At 35.3% G+C, this 20,931-nt stretch overlaps 2 protein-coding genes across 2 annotated transcripts in view; both read right to left on the minus strand.

The window, feature by feature from the left end:
• The window catches only part of tyk2 (tyrosine kinase 2), a 33,525-nt gene extending 26,111 nt beyond the window's left edge, over positions 1–7,414 (minus strand). Inside the window, exon 1 of the mRNA XM_073838467.1 lies at positions 7,282–7,414. The gene's annotated coding sequence lies outside the window, so the exon portion shown is untranslated. The remainder of the gene's footprint in view (positions 1–7,281) is intronic.
• A 3,466-nt stretch (positions 7,415–10,880) lies between these two features.
• LOC141334689 (vascular cell adhesion protein 1) lies at positions 10,881–19,925 on the minus strand. Its single transcript, XM_073840255.1, has 5 exons — positions 18,751–19,925; positions 18,116–18,382; positions 14,572–14,904; positions 14,238–14,489; positions 10,881–11,228 (listed from the first exon to the last, which is right to left on the minus strand). Exons 1-5 carry the CDS (start codon positions 18,797–18,799, stop codon positions 11,221–11,223), a joined length of 909 nt encoding a protein of 302 aa, XP_073696356.1. The 5' UTR covers positions 18,800–19,925; the 3' UTR covers positions 10,881–11,220.
• Between the last annotated feature and the right edge of the window lie 1,006 nt (positions 19,926–20,931).

A 20,931-nucleotide genomic window follows, 5' to 3' on the forward strand; every position in this document is an offset into this window, starting at 1 on the left:
GAGGCATTCAGCACATGCATGCCTTTTCAATGAGGCTCCACTGGGTGTGACAGCTTATAGAATGCACACAATTATATAGCTATAACTTTCAGAATTACAAAGGAGTTTTATAATATAAAGAAATATTTGTTTTACCTTACAAATCTTAAAATATTTTCTCATCTCAACCTTACATGGATCTGCATTCAAACTAATTATTAGTATTAGAGCTTTTTATGCAAGCACAGACTATTTTTATGCAATCAATAATTTTTACATGCATTTATTTAGCAAACAATTTAATTTTTGTTTGCAACAGTGTTGTAGTCAAGACCACCTAAACCGAGACAGGCCAGAGTGAGTTGAGGCCAAGACATGGTGAGACCACATCAAGACCAAGACCAAATGAGCACTCTTCAAATTCCTCTGAAAGAGGATTTACTGCCGGAGAAATATTATAATAAAATAATAAAAAGTCATTGTATATGGGCCATTCTACAGAATTGGTTCAAAGTCAGAGTTGGAATCGTCTTGAAAGAAATTAGTCTTTTTTCACAAATTTTGTATGTATGCAAATTGTATAATGTTCAAGATACGCATTTTCTATTAATTGTGCAGTTAATACTTATATTATATTTTTAATTTATTTAAATGCTTTTTTAATGTGTTTATGGTTGTAGGACAGCAGTTTGCACCAATACTGTAGAATAGCCCATATATGAGCCCTTTTTCCTTTGGTTTCTGAGCAAACAAATACAAACACTTTGAAACTGAGATGAACTTAACTTAATCTTTTTTTTCAACAAAATAACATTTTAAATATTGAAATATAACAGAAAAAACAAAATGCTACTTTTAAATATGACACTAAAACCATCTGTAGGTGGCAGCAAATCAATTAATGAGTGACTCACAGAATCATTTATTCAACTAATTTGTTCAAAGCAGCTCATTTATTCACTAGCGAACCATAGGTGTGTTTAACTGGGAAACGCAACATTACCCTAAAGAATTGTTTTGAAGTCAGCAGGAAACAAAACTTGTAAATAACTTTTCTATTGTTTCTCAAACGAGACAAAAAATGTAGGGTGGGACCTCATTTAGTTGAGAATTTATTGGTTTGTTGGGTAATTGTGGTTCAGCTGCAATCTCATGTGATGACAGGTTGGTTTTAGGCAAGGGATTATAGAGAAGAAATGTTGTTTTGCAAGAGAAAGCTGTTTTTGATCAAAGATTGTGAAGGGCACGTTAATAGAAAAAAAGGTTGTGTCTGGGTAAATAATTTATAATAAACACTGCAATATTCCATATAAAAAAACAAGAATGGTCCATTTGGATTTCATGTTGCTTTAATTAAATTTCACTAAGTGCAAAGTAGCCCGCCTTGTTGGCAGAGGATATTTTTACTGACTCCGCCCACCAACGTGATTGGGGTAGTCCCTTTTCAATTCTCACATCACATCGGAAAGGCATTTATTTTTAATAAAAATTAAGGAAATAATCAAAAAGTTGAAAATAAAGTATTGGGTAGAGTTAGGGTAAGTGTAGGGAGGGCTTTATTGTCCTAATAAGGTGGAATCCGTTAAATAATTTGAATAAAAATAATCATTTACACCAAATACACCGTTATTATTGCATACTTTTCTATAATGTACTACAATACTGAGGTGCGGATAATTGCCACTATTTGAAATAAGTAGTATATACAGCAGAAAATCCTGCTTTTTTAACATAGTGTAAGGCATCTACCGGTATTTTCACTTAGTGTAAATAGCAACTAATTGGTATGTACACTTTATGCAAACAGCATATGCTATATATAATGTAAATTGCCATTAAACAAACAAAAAGAAGAAAGAACTATGGCCAGAAATGATAAGGGCAAAGCCCCTGAAAGGCAAGCCTGCAACCTTTAGCCAAAAAAAGCATGCTGCCACCAAAGATATGTATTGGCGGTGCACCATGAGACACCACAGGCCATTGTGTGATTGGCTGAGATGCCTCACATGATCCAAGTTAGGCGTTTCGCTTTTTTCGCTGGTTATTAATTCAGACCCTCTCATTTCATAATATTAAGACCAACTCTGGTAATGGTCAACTTGAATCATGTGCACCTTGATAACTAATCACATTACAGCTTTGACGTCATTAAATTTTTATCTGAGTTGTGTAAGAGTTAATCACTGTTTATAGATACCATAGAAATTAATAAGAAGCGCCGTCAACTGAATTCTACCGGTTGCAAAATTTAGATAAATCAAAAAGAATATTTAATGTCAAACATGTTGAAGATTATCCGCAGGCTGTTGATTCAATAAATGATAAGCTGTTTTTCCACAAAAGCACTTTATTGAGCGTAGTGAGGACTGTCCTCGATTGACATCCATTAAAAAAAAACAGCCTCTGGTCTCTTTCACTGCTTACTGCAGCATTAAGTTTTTTTTTTTGCTAACCTTGGAGGCTTGCCCTAAAGCGGGTTTGCTAAAGCCCGCTTCTTCTCAACATCTGTTTCCATGGTGACTAATGGATTCAGCATTCTGTTGAGAACGTCTTTGTGTTTTCATTATAAACTATTCAGAGTTTCAAACTCTGACTGAATTAACTCCTGAACTTGTTTTCGATAACCATGAGTATACAAAGTTTGGGTCTGTCAACCACAAGGGTGATTCTAGGAATTCAGTTGGAGGGGAGCTTGCCCCCAATGAGGGTACGAGTAAATAAAAAATAGATAGATTATTAAGAGTCAATTCTTTAATGATGTTTACAAAAATACTGTAAAATATGTAATACTGAAATATGAAATTTTAAAAAAATTGGTTCATCTGAGTGGCTGATTCTTTCAGGAACGAAGCAAGTGACTGTCTTCATGAATGGGTCATTGAATTACGGACTCACCTGATTTATTCAAAAACAGATTCCCTCAGTACGAAACACTTTTCACCAAACAGATGACACTGAATTTTGATGCATTGCCATAATAATATTTCTAAAGTTCAATTGCCATTTATTAATTGATTTATTTTGTGTGCAAAGGCGCAGCACTCGTCACTGTCACTTTTTAGCCAGCCATCCATTCAATAAAGAAGAGGCAGGACAAATACTACACCGACCAACCATCCTACTTGTACAACGACCAAATAACAATGGAGTTAATATTGTCGGTTACTGCATTTTTATATTCAGTAATATTCTTCAAAATGAGATACTAGTAATGCTTTACTGTTGTGGATCATAGCAACTAAAGCGTTTCAGCTGGAAAAAAAACCCCGCTGTGCCACCAAAACATTCTCAAGCAACACCAGCTGGCCGATTTCAGATGAACGCTTGGTATTATCAATATCATGGTATTGCGATAGCAAAACTGTCTCGATATCATCGTGGTCACATGACTATATGAAAAGATAGGTCTTGCAGGCAAAAAGGGTAGTTCTTAAAATATATTAAAACTTCTTATTCTAACATAAAAGGCCTTTGAAGTTGTGTTTCTGTCAATTTTGCTTTCGCACAGTATCTGTCAAAAGAACCAAAACCAAAATATGGCTTAATCTTTTCATCCAGTCTGTTTTTGCTGCACATCTCAAAGCAAAACGTGAACCGAACTTTGTTCAGGCAATCAGCTCGTGATCTGGTGTTTTCCACGCCTCAGAACGGCTCAGTTCACAGTGAATGCAGTCAACTTGTTTATTGCATGTGCTGTAAGTTTAGCACACATTTGAGAATGCAATGGCCACCAGTTATGCTTTATTTTTGAGGCAGATGATCACAGCATTTCACTAGATTTGTAGTGAGATGCGTTTTTGTAAGCTTGTTTTCACTGTAGCTGGAGTTTTCCGTCAAAATAAAGGCTTAAAAGTGCAGTATGAATTGCTAACAGATAGGGATGGGCATTTCTGCTCATATTTCATTTCGAGTAATCCACAGGTTTGAGAAACAAGTACTCGATTAATCGGGGGTGGGGTTTAAGCAAGGGGCGGGGCGTTTGCGTCACAGTATACAGTAAACATTTAAAAGAAATAACAGCATGAGGTGAAGCTGAAGCGCTTTTTCTACATGACGCATTGTATATAAAATTAATCACATAGCCTAGATACATAAATATGTAAATGTTATATCACAAATTGTATTTATCTACACAAAATGCATGTGAGCTTGAACTATGTGCCAATCAAAAAGTAGTGGATGCGCTTCTCCGGTTACTTTAAAACAATGGCAACCGAAGCCCTGTGCGCTTTAGAAGCCATTTTCGCTCTGTGCTCCGGTTTGTCTCTCACAGCCGTAACTTCTCACAGCCGTAACCAATCAAATATCAGACTACCGCCCAAATACCAGCATAACCAATCAGAAAGAATGAAAGTAGTTAAGTTTTAAAAAATGCATTTTTAGAGCCAATCGATCATCATTTTCATGCTCGATCGTCGCTGACGGGTTCGAGTAATCGATTAATCGAGCACTCGTGCACATCCCTACTAACAGATAGCGGTTTAATTGGGTTACTGCAGTCCAAATTCAAAATATCTTTTTCAAGTGTAGAAATTAGGAAGGAAATATTGTAAAGTCCCTACTGTAGTAAAAAGCAAAAACTAATATACCTATGATATATTCATTTTCATTTATTTTACAGCGCAATTGATTTACAATATATGCCTATTACTGTCATAGAAATAACAAAAATATAAAATGTATAATATATTCTAATAGTTTGGCTTCTAAAACACCAGTATGAATGTAATTTAGACTGAGACAGTATACCACAAATAACAAGAGGGTTGAGTCCCTTTTAAAGTTTAGGTACAAGTCAATTCACTAACTTAAGTTTTCCTAGCTAAGAATATGAGTTGGAGCTCTTAATTTTGAACTCTCTAAGTGCATTAGATAGAATAATTGAAAGTGCTCCTATTATGATAGTTTAAAGGTTGTTAATATTGTTTTATGAGTTTCCTAAAACGGGTTTACATGTATGCTAGGTCAAAAAACACTTCTCCAAAAATACATTTAATTTTTACCTCATTTCTAAATGATTCGTAAACGACTCGTGCAAAGCAGTTCGAAGTTTGTGGGCGGGCAAGTTATTCGCGACTTAGAATGCGGGCATACATTATGCAAATGTGCTACTTTGTGACGTGTGGCCGTAACAGGAAAAGATTCGAATTCCTGACGACTCGTTTAAGCTATTGCGAGCCGACTCTTTTTTTAAGACAATAACTTTATTTATTGTGCACTTTCGGCTTCGCAACTTTGCAGGTAGTTTATGTTCACATGCAGCTACATGACACACTGCATGAAAAGTCATTTTTGAACAAGCATAATAGGAGCACTTTAACTTTAAAACGTACAAAATGTTCATTTTTTGTCTTTTTTTAAATATCACAATAAATATTGTATTGTGGACTTCATACTGAGATATTATCCTATGGTGAGATTTTGATATCATTACATCCCTAGTGGAAACGTGTTAATTGAATATTTATTGTTAGGCATGTGGCCTTTTAGTCTCTTTTGCGTTTATGCAATATACTGGAGCTCAGCCTGAGAAGGAAGTCCAGAATATTCCACTGCGTTCCTGGACATACATGTTTAACTATCAAATCTGATGTTTACAAATTGTTTGTGAATCCGGAAGAGAGTTTTCACCAAGATCTGTTTTACGTACAAAATACTCCGAATTTACTCATATTTACGCAAGTTTTATGAACAAGGCCCATTGTGTCTAAAGTCGCAACAAAATATCCCAAGCAGGGCCCCATATCTTGAATGCTGGGTGCATTCTTATAGGTTATATCACGTAGCCAAAGCATGTTTTTTGTAGAGTGAGAGACAATCTCCATTTATAAATAGGAAACAGTTTTGCATTGCGCTTGCATTAGGTTATGTAATCTGCATTTATAACAAAGAGCTGCACAGATGCAGATGTCACGACAGCCCCTCAATAAACGCACACATCTTGTTTTCTGCTTCTGTGAAGCTGGCACTGCCAATTGAAGATAGCGTTGAATAACAAAGACTCAGATGGGAAAGGTGTCAATGTGAAATATCTGAAAATAGTGCTGCTGTTTTGACAATATGAGTTTTAAAGAGGCTGATGCAAGTTAATCACAAATATTTAGAATGCCTTCAGTGATTAATTTGTCAAAAGGACCTAGAAACACCTCTGCTCTGATCTCAGAGCAGAGGTGTTTAGGGTTATGTTGACACTCCTTTTGGAAAACACACCCATAACTGACAGATACTCTATTAAACAATAGTTTTTTGTGTTTTTTGTACAAAATATTAAAAAAAATAGTTTTGTCAAGATGATACCAATGATTAAAATTTCACATTGTATAATTTGAAATATTTATTATTTGACACTATTCAAGACAGATTCAATATTTTAACACATATTTGAACATTTTTTTCCAACACACTTACCAAAATTGATAGTATTACTATTTCATTCTGCATTCCAAGACTAGTAGAAAATTCTCAAGATTAATAATTTATTTTATTAATATTAATTATCTCTTTCCTAGGGTTTTAACAGCCCTAGGAACGCTAATAAGAAATACAAATCACATCTGCTTATTATACTTGCTGTTCAAGTTCATCTCTCCTTTCTGATGACATAAATGCATTCATGAATAGTAGTTGAGTGTTTTTGAGTGTTCGTAATATATATTCCAACATAACTGCTTTGAAAAATGTTTCTTGTAAAGATATAAAAACTAATTTGAATTGAACTGAAAATGTTCCTCTTCAGATTGATACATCTAACATTAATAGCTGTAACAGCTTTGATACACTCATAGCCTAACACTTAATATTGCTATTAGGTATTATGCACATACTTAAACCCAGGCACATAATAATTTAACACTTTCGTTTTAGTACAGTTACAATAAAAGAGTTAATTATTTAATTAGCTCTTTTAGGAAGGACTCTTCGCTAAGAGATTACCGTAAAAAAGCCTAAAAAGCACTAATGTAAGTTAAGTCAGTGCTTCTGACCATCATTACTATTAATATAACATGCTGTACTGCTGTAATGGCCGTGGTTGGCAAGTCTCGGAAGATTGTGGTCTTAGATTTCCAAAAAAACTGACTGATAATGTCGGCAAAAGCCAACTATTACTATTTCCACCTCACGAATGTGTTTACTGTCATAGTATGTAGGCGCAAAATATCGATAAACAACATTCCTTACAGAAAATAACATATAAGCTACTTCCTGCTTCACATACAGCCCCGCTGGGTAACTACCTGATCTCATTTAAATATATATATAATGGTAAAAAGTATTAGAAACTGATCATGAGTTGGTATTTACCTTCAGGCAGATGAACTACGGTGTTTATCTCACACAGTGTTTAGTTGTCCTCTTATTACAGGATTCACATCTCTAGCCACTGACGCGCACAGCAGACATTGCGTATTTTCACTCTCGCTAAGTGAACTGTTCCAAGTATGAGATGAAGAAGTCTATGTCACATACTGTACATAGACTGCTAGTGAGCTGTCTACTTAGAAATGATGAGGAAACGTCGGGGGCGTGTACAAAACGCTGTCTGTATATTCGGCTCGAATGGTAATAGAACACAACCAGCAAGTGTTTTCGTCCATGAGCTCTTCAAATTAAAAGTTCTTACCAAACACACACACAATTAAGGTTTAGGTATATTGTAGGCATAATTTAGGTATAATAATTCACTTTTTATATTATAGACCTACTAATATAGAGCTAGTTAATTTTATAAATAAATAAACAGATCTTGATTTTGCACTACAGTTAACCATACGACTTTTTTGGAATGCATATATCTGAAATTTCAGTCTATAAAACAAAATATAATTTTACAGAATGTTAAATGCACAAATAGATTCAATAAAAACGCCATAAAGGTTTATGCAGGTTTGTTGTAAAGCATTAGCCTGGAAAAATCCAGACCCTAATTTATTAAGATTAATTCAAATTGTGCTCTCGCGAGACCTCTGGATTTCCAGGGTAGTAAAGCATCTGTTCGTCCTGTGAAATTTTTACCTCATTAGACTACAGCACAGAGTTTCAAGCAATTTAGGCTGCATAAAAGAGGAAATAAAAAAAATGGCAACACAATAAAGCTCTGTTTAATGTTTTTAATCAAGCATATGTGACCCTGAACCACAAAACCAGTCATAAGGGTCATTTAAAAAAAAAAAAAAAGCTTTATGTTGATTTATGGTTTGTTAGGATAGGACAATATTTGGCTGAGATACAACTATTTGAAAATCTGGAATCTTTGGGTGCAAAAAATAAAAATAAAAAATAAAAAACAGGAAATAGGCTCTTAAATTGTCCAAATGAAGTTCTTAGCAATGCATATTACTAATAAAAAAAAAATAAGTTTTGATGTATTTACGGTAGGGAATTGACAAAACATCTTCATGGAACATAATCTTTACTTAATGACATAAAAGAAAAATGGATCATTTTAAACAATACAATGTATTTTTGGCTATTGCTACAAATATATCAGTGTTACTTAAGAGTAGTTTTGTGGTTCAGGGTTACGTATATCAATACATTGATATACAAGTCTATATTGTGATTATTATTATTATTAACCATAGATGTTTTATTGATGAATTCAGTGACGCAACTTTTTCCTGTTTTGGTCGGGAGAAAATAAACTAAAATAAAATAAAATTACGTTAAAAATCACTAAACATTAATAAACAAATAAACATGTTTTAAAATAAAATGTTTAATTTGGCATTATGACCATTTTTGTCACTTTCATTTTTGTTCTTTCTTTATATACAAATAGTGTTGGGCAGTAACTAGTTACTAGTAACTAGGTACAGTAATAATATTATATTTTGCAGTAACTAGTAATTTTTGGCTAATAAGATTTCAGTAATAACATAGTTACCATCCATAAAACAGCTTGTACTTAGTTACTTTTGATGCCTCAACCCCTACTGATTTCAAATCCAATAATTCCTAGATTTATTTTCATAATTTTCATGATTTGCATGAAGTCACCAGGGCAATACTGGAATATGGAAAAGCTTACATACAGATAGAAATATTGCTGTTACACTGATTTTGTCAGAAGAATGTGTAAGCTGTGGCTTTACTTTACTCTGAAATTACATGGTAATGTATTAGTTGTATTAAAAAACAAAACATTTTCATATATACTTATGTGATTTCTTGTTGTAAAATACATTATGAAATAAAATGGTATATGGGTAAAATCCAGAGCACAATTTCTGACTATGGGTCACCAATCTTATTTTAATTAATAATTCAGATATTAAATAATATGTATGTAACTTTAATGTAACGTTTCACATGTAATGTTTGATCCTGAATTTATTCCAGATTTCCTTCCACTCTCTTTACAACAGACTTGTTTTTTACCATCTCAAGATACTTTCGATTTGTTTTCACAAAGGACGCTGAAAACCACTAGAGGGAGCAATTCGACAACCAAACACTCACTTACTCAAGGAAAGCCCAGTAGGTTGCAGGATGATAATATTCACGAACAGATGTGGACAGCAACCGTAAGTTATTATTACTATTTTGTGATCCCCCATTAAATATCCCTACAACCTAACAAATATCTCACATATTCCCTGAGAAATGATACATGTCTTTATATAAGTTTTCATACTCATATATGAACGTGTGTTATTTATGTTTTTTTTTTTAAGTTAACCACAGGCTTTAATGTCGAGGCTATTTACTAAATCAAAACAAGAATCTCGAGGGAACCGATATAATGCAAATGACCGGTTTCAGAACAACTAAACCAGAGTTGTATGCAAACTCTAAGGATTTCAAAACGTCTTCCATCCTTTTCCTTTACCGGTACTTCCTCATATTCTTCTAAGAAGTACAGCCCTGTTTCTCAATCAAGAGAATGTGATCCTATTTCCGCTATTTGGTTGCAAACCCCTCTATTACAAAACCAAACACCATGTTTACACAACTAGTCTAGAAAATTGAAAAATGATTCTTTAAATCATATTGACACAACTGTCATCTACATGTCACAACTGTCCAGGATGAATTTCTAAGTGCTAACGTAGCTATAATGAACAAAATGCACATAGAATCAAACTATCAAGGACCGTAACATCATAGTGTAAAATATTTAAAGAAATGAAAAAATGAAAATTTGGATGAGTTTGTTTTCTTCATCAGAACACATTTAAACAAAATCATCAGTGGATCCTTAGCAGTGAATGGGTGCCGTCAGAACAAGAGTCCAAACAGCTGATTAAAAACATCGCAATAATCCATAAGTAATTCACACGATGTATTGTCAATTAATGTATTCTGCCCTCCAAAGGCAAAGTGCAGTAACTACGCCAACACTGAAACTGAGAAAAATGCCTTTAAAGTTTTTACAACAGCTAATCAAACATGTTGACACTCGTTTCTCTGAAACGAGACAAAATTGAACCAGGAGTCTTTGCCACAGGACAAAACAGTTGTCACAAAGTCCATTTGAAGACTTAACACAATTTTGACCAAATGTTTAGTTACTGCGCTTTGCCTTTGGAGGGCAGTATTGTAAAGTTGCATGCTTGTACAAATCCATCATTACAATGTTTTTAAATTTAAACTATTGCTTTGGGCAAAAATAGGAATTGATGCTTTCATCAGCTGTTTGGACTCTCATTCTGACGGCGCCCATTCACTGCTGAGGATCCATTAGTGAGCAAGTGATGTAATGCTAAATTTGTCTAAATCTGTTTTAAATAAGGTAACAAACTCTTCTATAAACTATCAAACTGCATCTTGGATGGCCTGAGGGTGAGTGCATTTTCTATTCCTTTACGTTTATGTTCTAAAATTACGTAATAATTTATGATAAATTACACAAAACATGAATTCCAAACAACACAAAAGAGCATTAAATGAATTAAACAGGGTTTATCTTTTGTACTATATATTTTTTTATTATTGGATGAGTAAATATCTGGTAAATATGAGTAAATATTTGGTAAATATCTACAAAAACATTAAAATGTCAGAGCCATCACAGTGTCATGAATGATCTTACACACAATATTAATAAAGCTTACTAGGATAGATTTGACACATATTTGGGTTGGACTCTCATATTTAACAAATCATAACCCCTGAAAAGAGAGTCCCCTAAAATACATCTAAAATGTAACAAAGAGTCAGGCTAGATCTTCCACGTCCAGAAAGTCCTGAGCGTACCATCTAGAACTATATGTCTTCGGTTCGTTCTCAAGGCCTCTGGACTTAAACACCTGTAAAACACACATTAATGGTGAATTGCAGATTAGCATTATAAAAATGCTCATGAAATGTGGTCGTCTGCTGTCTCGGCATTGCTTAGATGTTTAGCAAGACACAGAAGCAAACATTTGATGTAGATCTGTGAAAACAGGGCGTAGGAAGTATTATACACAAACAGGAAGATCTCAACATTAACTTTTAACTGAACTCAAAATCAATGCAATGTGAGTGCTTTCTATGTAGACCAAGCACACAGAACTGATATTACAGCAATATCTGTACTAATAAAAAGTGATCATGACTAGGTCTCTTGTGACAGTGGGTGCCGGTTACAGGAAATCCTGTTCTTGCTTTGCTTCCTGTTTCTGTTTTACTTGAGAGATATCAAAGCAGCACTTACTTCTGTTGCAGCTTGGGAGGCCATTAAAGAACTGCACATCCAAAAACTTTACACACTTTACTAAAAACTCATGACTTTGTGTATTTACTAAACACAAATGCAGATATTTTGAAAAATGTTCCAGCTGATATTTTCCATGCAATTAAAAAAAGCGATTTTTTACTGCAAAGGGTTTTACTTCATGGGTTTTTGAAGCTTTGTGTTCAGAACAGACTATTTGTTGTTGCGTACATTTAAAGGAGAAGGGAGATAAGGATCTCATTTCAAAACCGGCGCAGGAAGCAGGAAACCACAAAACTAACACAGCACAAGGAATGTGTATCACAATGCTAGGTGTAAATGCTATTAACACTTGTGAAAAGAAGTGCTTTAAAAAGTGTGCTTTGTGATAGTGTTAGATTAAAAGTTTTGAAGTACATTTTAAAGTATTAGCTTTTAATAATTTTGTTGTGCTTTAAAAAGTACACTTATTTTGATGTGTTGACTAACATACGTATTACATGTCCATATCACTTTGCAAAACAATTTTCCATTATTTTAAAGGTCCTTAGTCTAAAACAGCAAACGAACCAAAACCCACAATGCAAATGTAGTAAACAAGAAGATTACTTTAAATTATTTTCATGTTTTTGCCACAAAATTGTGTTTTATTGTCTACGGAAAGCACATATTCTCTTTTTCACACTCTACCCCTTAGTGAAGCGGTGTTAAGTGAAGCTTAATTCAAAGACAATAGAAGTAATTATGAAATTACACATAAACATGCACTTATGTCCTACATAGATGGACCAAAAGACAAAAACACTAATTTAAGTGCTAATTCTGTAATTAGTATTCTTTGTAAAGAGCAGATAATATGTTATTTTAAAGTGTCCTAATATTGAGTTGAAGTCCCTTACAACAGGTTTAAATGCATCTAAGTTCAGAAAACATTGTAATCATTGTAAATACACATTTAATATTAGAATCTTTTTGCAATGTTTTCAAAATGATTCGTTCGAAGCAGTTCTGAGCTTGACGTCTAAACCCCTCTTACGTAAGCCTGCTCTGCTCTAATTGGTCAGCTGGCCAAGTCTGTTGTGATTGGTCTTACCGTATACAATGCGTGTCGGCAATTAATTGCTTATTACCACAATTCATTTTTGCTCCGGAGGGTTACTTGTAAACAAAGATGCTATTAGCTTTAAAAAAAGGCTATCAATGCCAATATAGATGATAGAGATGCAGTTGCTCAACTGGAACTCTACACTCTTAAAAATAAAGGTGCTTCATGATGCCATAGAAGAACCTTCTTTGCGACGAAAGAAGGTTCTTCAGATTATAAAAGGGTAAAAAAAGAGATGGTTCTTTAAAGAACCTTTGACTGAATGGTTCTGTCTGGAACCCAAAATGGTTCTTCTATGGCATCGCTGAGAAGAACCTTTTAAAGCACCTTTATTTTTAAGAGTGTATCCCGTTTTCATCAACGTTACTCAGTGGTAAGTTTAAACTTTGTATGTGGTACAAATTGTATTGCTGTGGTATTGTGGGAAAAAATATTTTTAACCATTTATTTTTCACATCCTCTTTCGGCAATAAAAACGAAACAGTCTTGCTTCCACAGCTCGGCATGAAGTAACAAACTACCTAGCGAAAGTATTTGTGGGTAGGTCAGAGTGTTCGTTCTCTCGACTGACGTTATGAAGTGAGTTTGGAATAAAACGTTATTAAGTGTGGTATTTTCATGTGCTTTCTGATGTAGCAGCATTTACTACTGTACACAGAGGCGTAGTTCACTGAGAAACTATGCCAACAGCTATCATTATCGCAAATTTCTTTTAATTTCATAATTGCGGGATTAGATAGTCTGCGATAATGAATACGATATAGAGTAGCTTTTCTGTGAACTACGGCTCTGTGTACTGAATGCTGCTCCATCTGAAAGCACCTGCTGGAGATTTACTACTGATTACACAACCAGCTTTACTGAAGAAATGGGCATAACAATCACCTCTAATTAATCATGCAACGATATCCGTGACAGGCAGAAGATTCAAAAATATGCAGATTTGTTAGGGTGGTTCAGAGTCGACTTTTCTTTTGAGAGACAATAATGTTATTTATCATGCACGTTTTTGTTTACAATAAAGGATAGCTAAATACAAACTGCAAAAAAAATTAAATTTTTGAAAACTGCTCTTTAAAACTGCAAAAGTGTACTTTCTTTTTCACACGGGTTTATGCTGTTCTTATCCGTTGAAACAAAATATTTGGAATATCTTATCTTTTTTGGGAGTATCTGTTTTTGGGAGTATCTGCACTTTGAGGAGATCTCAGTGAATGGTACTGCGATGCTACACTGCCAAAAAAAGAAAAGATTTCAGTGTTTCGGAAGCTTGAGGCAGTGCATGCATAAAATATGGGGTTATTGTAAAAGATTATTGTTTTGTTGTTTTGTCAATTACCTTTTTTGATGTTTGTAGCTTTTGAGGTCTATGTGCATCTTTGTAAAACTACTGCATAGGCGTTTGCTTTCCAAAATGCTTTACTCTTCGAAGCCAAATATTTTAGGCTTCACTTAATTTTACCTATGTGTGAAAACATGAATGTTTACATTTCTATGGTGTTTTATTGCTCTCACCTTTGGATTTGTGCTTGATGACAAACTGTTTGCTCTTTTTCCCCAGGATATTGGATGCAGTGCATGTATATTCCCCTGGGCCCAAAGATGCAGCTTTCAAAACAGGCTGATTATCAGCCTTCTCCTGAAGGTTTGAGGCGGTCCAGACATACACAGGTGGTGGGTTACCCTCCGCAGTACAATCCAGTACCGTTTCACTATCCTCACCAATGTCCAGTATCTCTTCCTCTGGACTGCGGAAGTCAGGCGGGTCTGATAAAACAACAAAAAAAAAAAAAACATTTAACAGACATTTAACATTAATAACTATAAAATGTAGCCTTTATTCACTTACATTGAACAGCAATGTTGAGAACTTCAGACTGAACTGTTGGAGGAGGTTGAGGTCCTTCTGCTCCCAGTTGCAGCTCTGCTTCACACCTGTACTGAGCTCCATTATCAGCTCTGTTTGGGACAACCAGCAAGGTGGAGGACACCTGGACCGGTGTCGCAGGGGATAACTCTGAGAACGAGTGGTTGTAAACCTCAGTTTTTCCTCGGTACCATCGCAAAACAAGGTACTGGACAGGTGCGACGTTCTGCACCTCACACTGTAGCTGGTACTCTCGTCCTTCCACCACTGGACTGCTGTGATTTACCAAACTTATGGACACGCTGTCTGGTTTCTCTGTGTGAAGACAGTTGGAAATTTAAACAAAGGCGATTAATGGAGATATTCCAAAAAACATCACAGTTTATACCAGTTTGGACTATCTTAAAGGGGTCATGAACTACCTTTGTTTATTATTTTGTACTGTTCTCTGAGGTCCACTTATAATGTTATCAAGGTTTTTACACTGAAAAAACATAATTTAAAAGTCATAAGCTATTTTCTGTCCTGTTTTAACCTCTTTCATCAGAATGCTCTGTTTGAATAGGCATGGTTGATTATAGACTCGTATATAAATGCCCACTGTGATGATTAGCTAATAGTTGTGTATGTTTGACAGCCTAGATTCCTCACAGAGTGATGTTTTATTAACAAATTTCGGGAGGAGCTCGCGCAGATAATTAACACGGCCAATTCACCATCAGCAATCACACTCCCTATCCAATCACACTCCCTATCCAATCACTCTCCCTATCCAATCACTACAGTCCCTTTAAATAACCAAGCAGTCCTACCTTCACTTATCTCTGATTTCAGCATCCCTCCCACCCCCCTTTTTATTTTTCTCTTCACCTCCAGCTAGGGGGAGCGCTATTGGGTTCAGGCCAAATGCCGAGCTCAGACCCCTCGCCCTGGGCAGGGGGAGTGCCCCGGGCTCTGGAATGACTACCGAGCTCGGAGCCCTCTCCCGGACAGCACGCCAAACACGCTTAACTTTTACGCCGTTTATTATATGTAAGAGCGAACTCGTGAATGGACACTGCTGTGATTTAGGTCAAAAACACATGAATACTCATTACATATTGAATGATCTGCAATAGTTATCACGTAATAAAAACAGTTACTCACACTTGTGTGTTGCGACATTACTGTCGGATTCAATATAGCCGGCACAGCATTGTCTTTTAGTTTAAATCTTTTTGAAAATCCTGGGTCGAATTGTGCTTTGTTCGTAAACGAATCTGTGGTAAAATGTAGTGAACAAAGGATCAAGTTCTTACTGACACGGTCTGGATCTTCATTAAAAATAAAGTCCGATATGCTTTTGAGACGCATTTAAATCTGATCGCTCAAACCACTTCAGAAGGTGGTCTGGGCCGCATTCCAGACGAAACTGGACAAGTGTAAACCCAGCAAACACAGAACGTTCCCCTAACGTTCCCATACGGTTCCCTTTTGATTATTTTTTCGAGTATTAAATGAGAACGTTCTCAGAACGTTCCCTGCAGGTTATTTTTTGGTTAAATTTTATAACCTAAAAAGAACCTTCCCAGAACGTTCCCTGCAGGTTATTTTTAGGTTAAATTTTATAACCTAAAAAGAACCTTCTGGGAACGTTCTCTGCAGGTTATTTTGAGCTTTAATTTTTTTTAACCTAAAAAGAACGTTCCCAGAATGTTCCCTGCAGGTTATTTTGAGCTTTTATTTTTTTTTAACCTAAAAAGAACATTCCCAGAATGTTCCCTGCAGGTTATTTTGAGCTTTTATTTTTTTTAACCTAAAAAGAACGTTCCCAGAATGTTCCCTGCAGGTTATTTTTAGTAGTCATTATGTAACCTAATTAAAACTTATTGGTTAGCCAGGAAAGTTTTCTTTACGTAAATAGAACGTTCCCTTTAGGTTAGGGGAACGTTCTGGGAACCTAGTGGGAACGTTCCCGAAATGTTCCCCTAACCTAAAGAGAACGTTCCCACAACATTCTAAGGGGAACGTTCTGGGAACTAAAAAGGTTTTAACGAAACTGGACAAGTGTAAATGCATCTGGTTGTTGAAACCACATATGCAAATGTTACTCCTCCCAAAATGGTAAAATAATACACGTATGAGAGCGTTTTATAGGCTATATGGCATGTTATAGTAGGCTACTAGTCAGATATGACAGCGCTAATGCAACACGCATCAGAAGAGTCTCTCTTCAGCAAGCCGACACGCAAACTGCCATAAATGAAACTGAAAGTAAGTCACAGACACTCAACACACAATCTTCATTAAAAACAGTGGGCTAACATATTTAAATTAGCTGACAATGAATAAAATGCAGCTCTTATCCGTTGCTTTCGCTGATGTGAAATCCGTTAAATTTGCATATAGCACGGGATTTGAAGACACATTTATGTGGCCAAGTGTAAATGGAAATGTTTTAACAAATGTGACAGATATCCGAGAAAGAAAATGCATAAAGTGACCAGGTGTAAACAGGCTCGGACAATCCAAAAGCTGTCGTTTTGGCAGACTGCCTTCAATATAAGCTGTTTTTAGACTAATGACTGTTTTGAGTTCTGGATGTTACTTACAGGATGTTTTTTTATAATGCAATGACCTCTTATATTTCAAAAGATAAAGGAGATTTTGGTTTCTCAGATCATGACCCCTTTAAATACCAAAGTGGTTTTGTTTCAGATGGTTAGTGCTGGTCTTTTTCTGGCACAAGCTGCTTATTGTTTCAGGTCGAACTGTTTGACAAGTGTAACCATGTTAAAACCACTTGATAACCAAAAGTAAAGTAATAGTTGGCAATAAAATGACAACTGTGTCATTGTTTACTCACGCTCATTATTCACAGAGGATCTTTTTCTTCACCAGATCTCTTTGAAATCTAAATTCAGCTTATGTTTAATAAAAATGCTGCCACACAGACTCGAAAAATGTGCCTGTGGTGACGTTTCTATAAAACTTACATTGCTTCTTGCAAGTTTCGCAACATTTTCAAAGTGAAATGTGCGAGTAGTGTTAAAAGCATATTCAGTTTTATCCAAAACAGATCTGGCTTAAAAATTGTTGAATGTAGTTGTTATCTTTGTTTTCTTTGCGCACAAAAATATTCTAATAGCGTCATAAAATGACGGTTAAACTACTGACTACTTTAAAGATGTCCTTACTACCTTTCTGGGCCTTGAACGTGGTAGTTGCGTTGTTGTCTGTGCAGGGTCAGAAAGCTCTCGGATTTCATTAAAAATATCTTAATTTGAGTTTTGAAGATGAACGAAGGTCTTACAGGTTTGGAATGACATGAGGGTGAGTAATGACAGAATTTTAATTTTTAAGGGAGCTATCCCTTTAATAAAACAGTTATTTACATTTCAGACTATTTTTTATTAATTTCACCATGAAAAATGAGCAATGACAGCATTTTCATTTTTGAATGATTTACTTTAAATGGATTGACATGAAGCTGGTCATTTGAAGCTTTTTTTTTTTTTTTAGAAGTTATTTTAAATATTGTACTTACTGTATAGAACAAGGTTGAGCTTTTCCTCACACTGTCTGGGTGCAGTGAAAAAAACACCATAGCAGATTGGTTCCTCAATCCAGTCAGTCAAACTGTCCACCCGCCACTGAACGCTGAGGTCATTCTGGGTGTGCGATGCGGCAATGACCGATTCCCATCCCAGCACGCGTACCGGACGAGAGGCCACACAGCTGACCGACACCGGATCCCCGAATTTCACCACTACCCTGGAGGGAGATATCTCTAGCGAGCAACTGTCAGCTGACACTAAAGGAGGTGTGAAGCACAATATCATCAATATCACACTTCTTAAATATCATTTATATATATATATATTTAAAAAAAAACATATTCTAGCACATTTAAAAACAATTATGGTGCGGTAAACTATTTTAGAATGCTTTTCATCCAATTTTTTAATAATTTCCTTCTTTAAGCCTACTTTTGACCGATGTAAAATATTTCTTAAATGAACTTTACAAACTGGAAAAAAAAAAAAAAAAAAACATTGTAGATAAATTCAATAGGTTTTCACAGCAAGTGTAAACAGATATGCATCTCATAATGGTTTACTCTCAGCTTAAACTAAAATACTATTAAACAATTAGAGTTATTTGCACATAGAAACATCTTACCTATTCCGATAACGGACAAACCGAGAAAGCAAAAGAGATTGTTTTTCATTTTGATGAAAATGGTTGAAATCTGCTGTAGTCCGCACACAGAGGCAAGAGGAATTCCGACTCGGTCTTGCTTGGCAACTAAAAACAGTGAACAGTGACAGCCAACAAAAGCCTTGTACTAAAGGGCCTGGAGGGGGATTGAAGCAGTGGGCCTCATTACAATCAGCTCTCCCTCTGCTCACACTTTAATATATTTCTCTTTTTCTCCTATGTATCTTGTGAAAATGTCTTTTTATATCACATTTGAGTCTAGTGTACTAAATCTGAAATGAGATATGTTCTTAATGAAGTATTAACTAATTCGAATTGTCTTCATTTTATAATCATATTTGTTTCAACTTGAAGTTTCCAGTTGAAATAAATGTCACTTATATTTGTTGTTTTCGTGGATCACAACATACATTACACGTAACTGATTGCGCACAGTTATTGTACATGATTTCTGCTGACACGTGCCACAGATATGTCACTGTTTATGCATAGCTTCTCTTTCATTTTTCAGTCTGTTTATATGAGTTAAGAGCTACTGAGTTCCAGTTAGCTGTCTTAAAATGCTTCTCTGCTGCGAGGTTGCTATGCCAACACTCACTCGCAGAAGTTTTGGCAGACTGAAGTCGCGCAGGTCACTGTGTTAAATGCACAAAAGAGCCACAAAGACGACTTCATTTAAAAAGCATAAGGATTTGAATTGATGTGTTCCTCTAAAGTATTTATTACTTCCTTGGGTGTGATAAAACACCACAGTAACTTAGATTCAGGACATTCAGGTTCAGATGCTAGTAATTTGTTGTGGTTCTTAGGTCAAACATTAAAAAGTGAACTAGTTTTTAGGCTCAAGTGTTCAGGGTGGTTTTTACTTGCCCAAGTCAAAAGAAGTCTTGTGAGTTGTGGCACAGTCACACTGTGGTTAGAGGCTTTGTTGTGAAAAACACATTCTCCCACACATGTAACACTTTGAATGACTCTGACTGTGAGAAACTCCATTGTCAGAGTTTCCATCGATGAACCCAAAGCATATTCATTTCCTTAAAAAAATGTAAACATATCGAAACCAGAACAACTAACACTGAGAAATAAATCAAATTCAAAGAGGTCAAAGTTTATTTGACTGCTGTTCAACCACTCAAAATGTCTTGTGTTTTAGAAAACATCATGTAAGGCTGCAGCTATAGCTAAAAGGAAGTCCTACACACACACACAGAGAGAGAGAGAGAGAGAGAGAGAGAGAGAGAGAGAGAGGGAGAGAGAAATGCTCACATTCACCAGGTACAGAAGAATTTAAAAAAGCTTCTCTGTGTAGTTACACTCTTAGAGTAGTTCACTTTCAGAACAAAAATGTACAGATAATGTACTCACCCCCTTGTCATCCAAGATGTTCATGTCTTTCTTTCTTCAGTCATAAAGAAATTATGTTTTTTGAGGAAAACTTTTCAGGATTTCTCTCCATATAATAGACTTCTATGATCCCGAGTTTGAACTTCCAAAATACAGTTTAAATGCAGCTTCAAAGGGCTCTAAATGATCCCAGCCGAGGAAGAAGGGTCTTATATAGCGAAACGATCGGTTGTTTTCTAAAAACATTTACAATTGATGTCCTTTTTAATCTCTACACAGAGTACACACAGAGCTAGACAATACGAGCATTTGAGGTTAAAAGGTATATAAATTGTAATTTTTTTTTTTAGAAAATAACCGATTGTTTTGCTAGATAAGACCCTTCTTTCCTCGGCTGTAATCGTTTAGAGCCATTTGAAGCTGCATTTTGGAAGTTCAAACTCGGGGGCACCATAGAAGTCCTTTATATGGAGAGAAATCCTGAAATGTTTTTTTCTCAAAAAACATAATTTCCTTATGACTAAAGAAAGAAAGACATGAACATCTTGGATTACAAGGGGGTGAGTACATTATCTGCGAATTTTCATGAAAGTGAACTACTCCTTTAAAAATAAAGGTTCTTTACTGGCATCAATGGTTCTATGAAGAACCTTGAACCTTTCAAATGCAGAACAGGTTCTTTATATTTTCCTTTAGATTTTTAAAATGTTGTTAAAATGGTTCTTTTATAGGAACAGTTTACTGAAAGGTTCTTTGGGGAACCAAAAATGGTTCTTCTATGGCTTCACTGCAAAAACA

The sequence above is a fragment of the Garra rufa genome, chromosome 1 (assembly GCF_049309525.1).
Source record: "Garra rufa chromosome 1, GarRuf1.0, whole genome shotgun sequence".
In the NCBI taxonomy this organism is placed as follows: domain Eukaryota; kingdom Metazoa; phylum Chordata; class Actinopteri; order Cypriniformes; family Cyprinidae; genus Garra; species Garra rufa.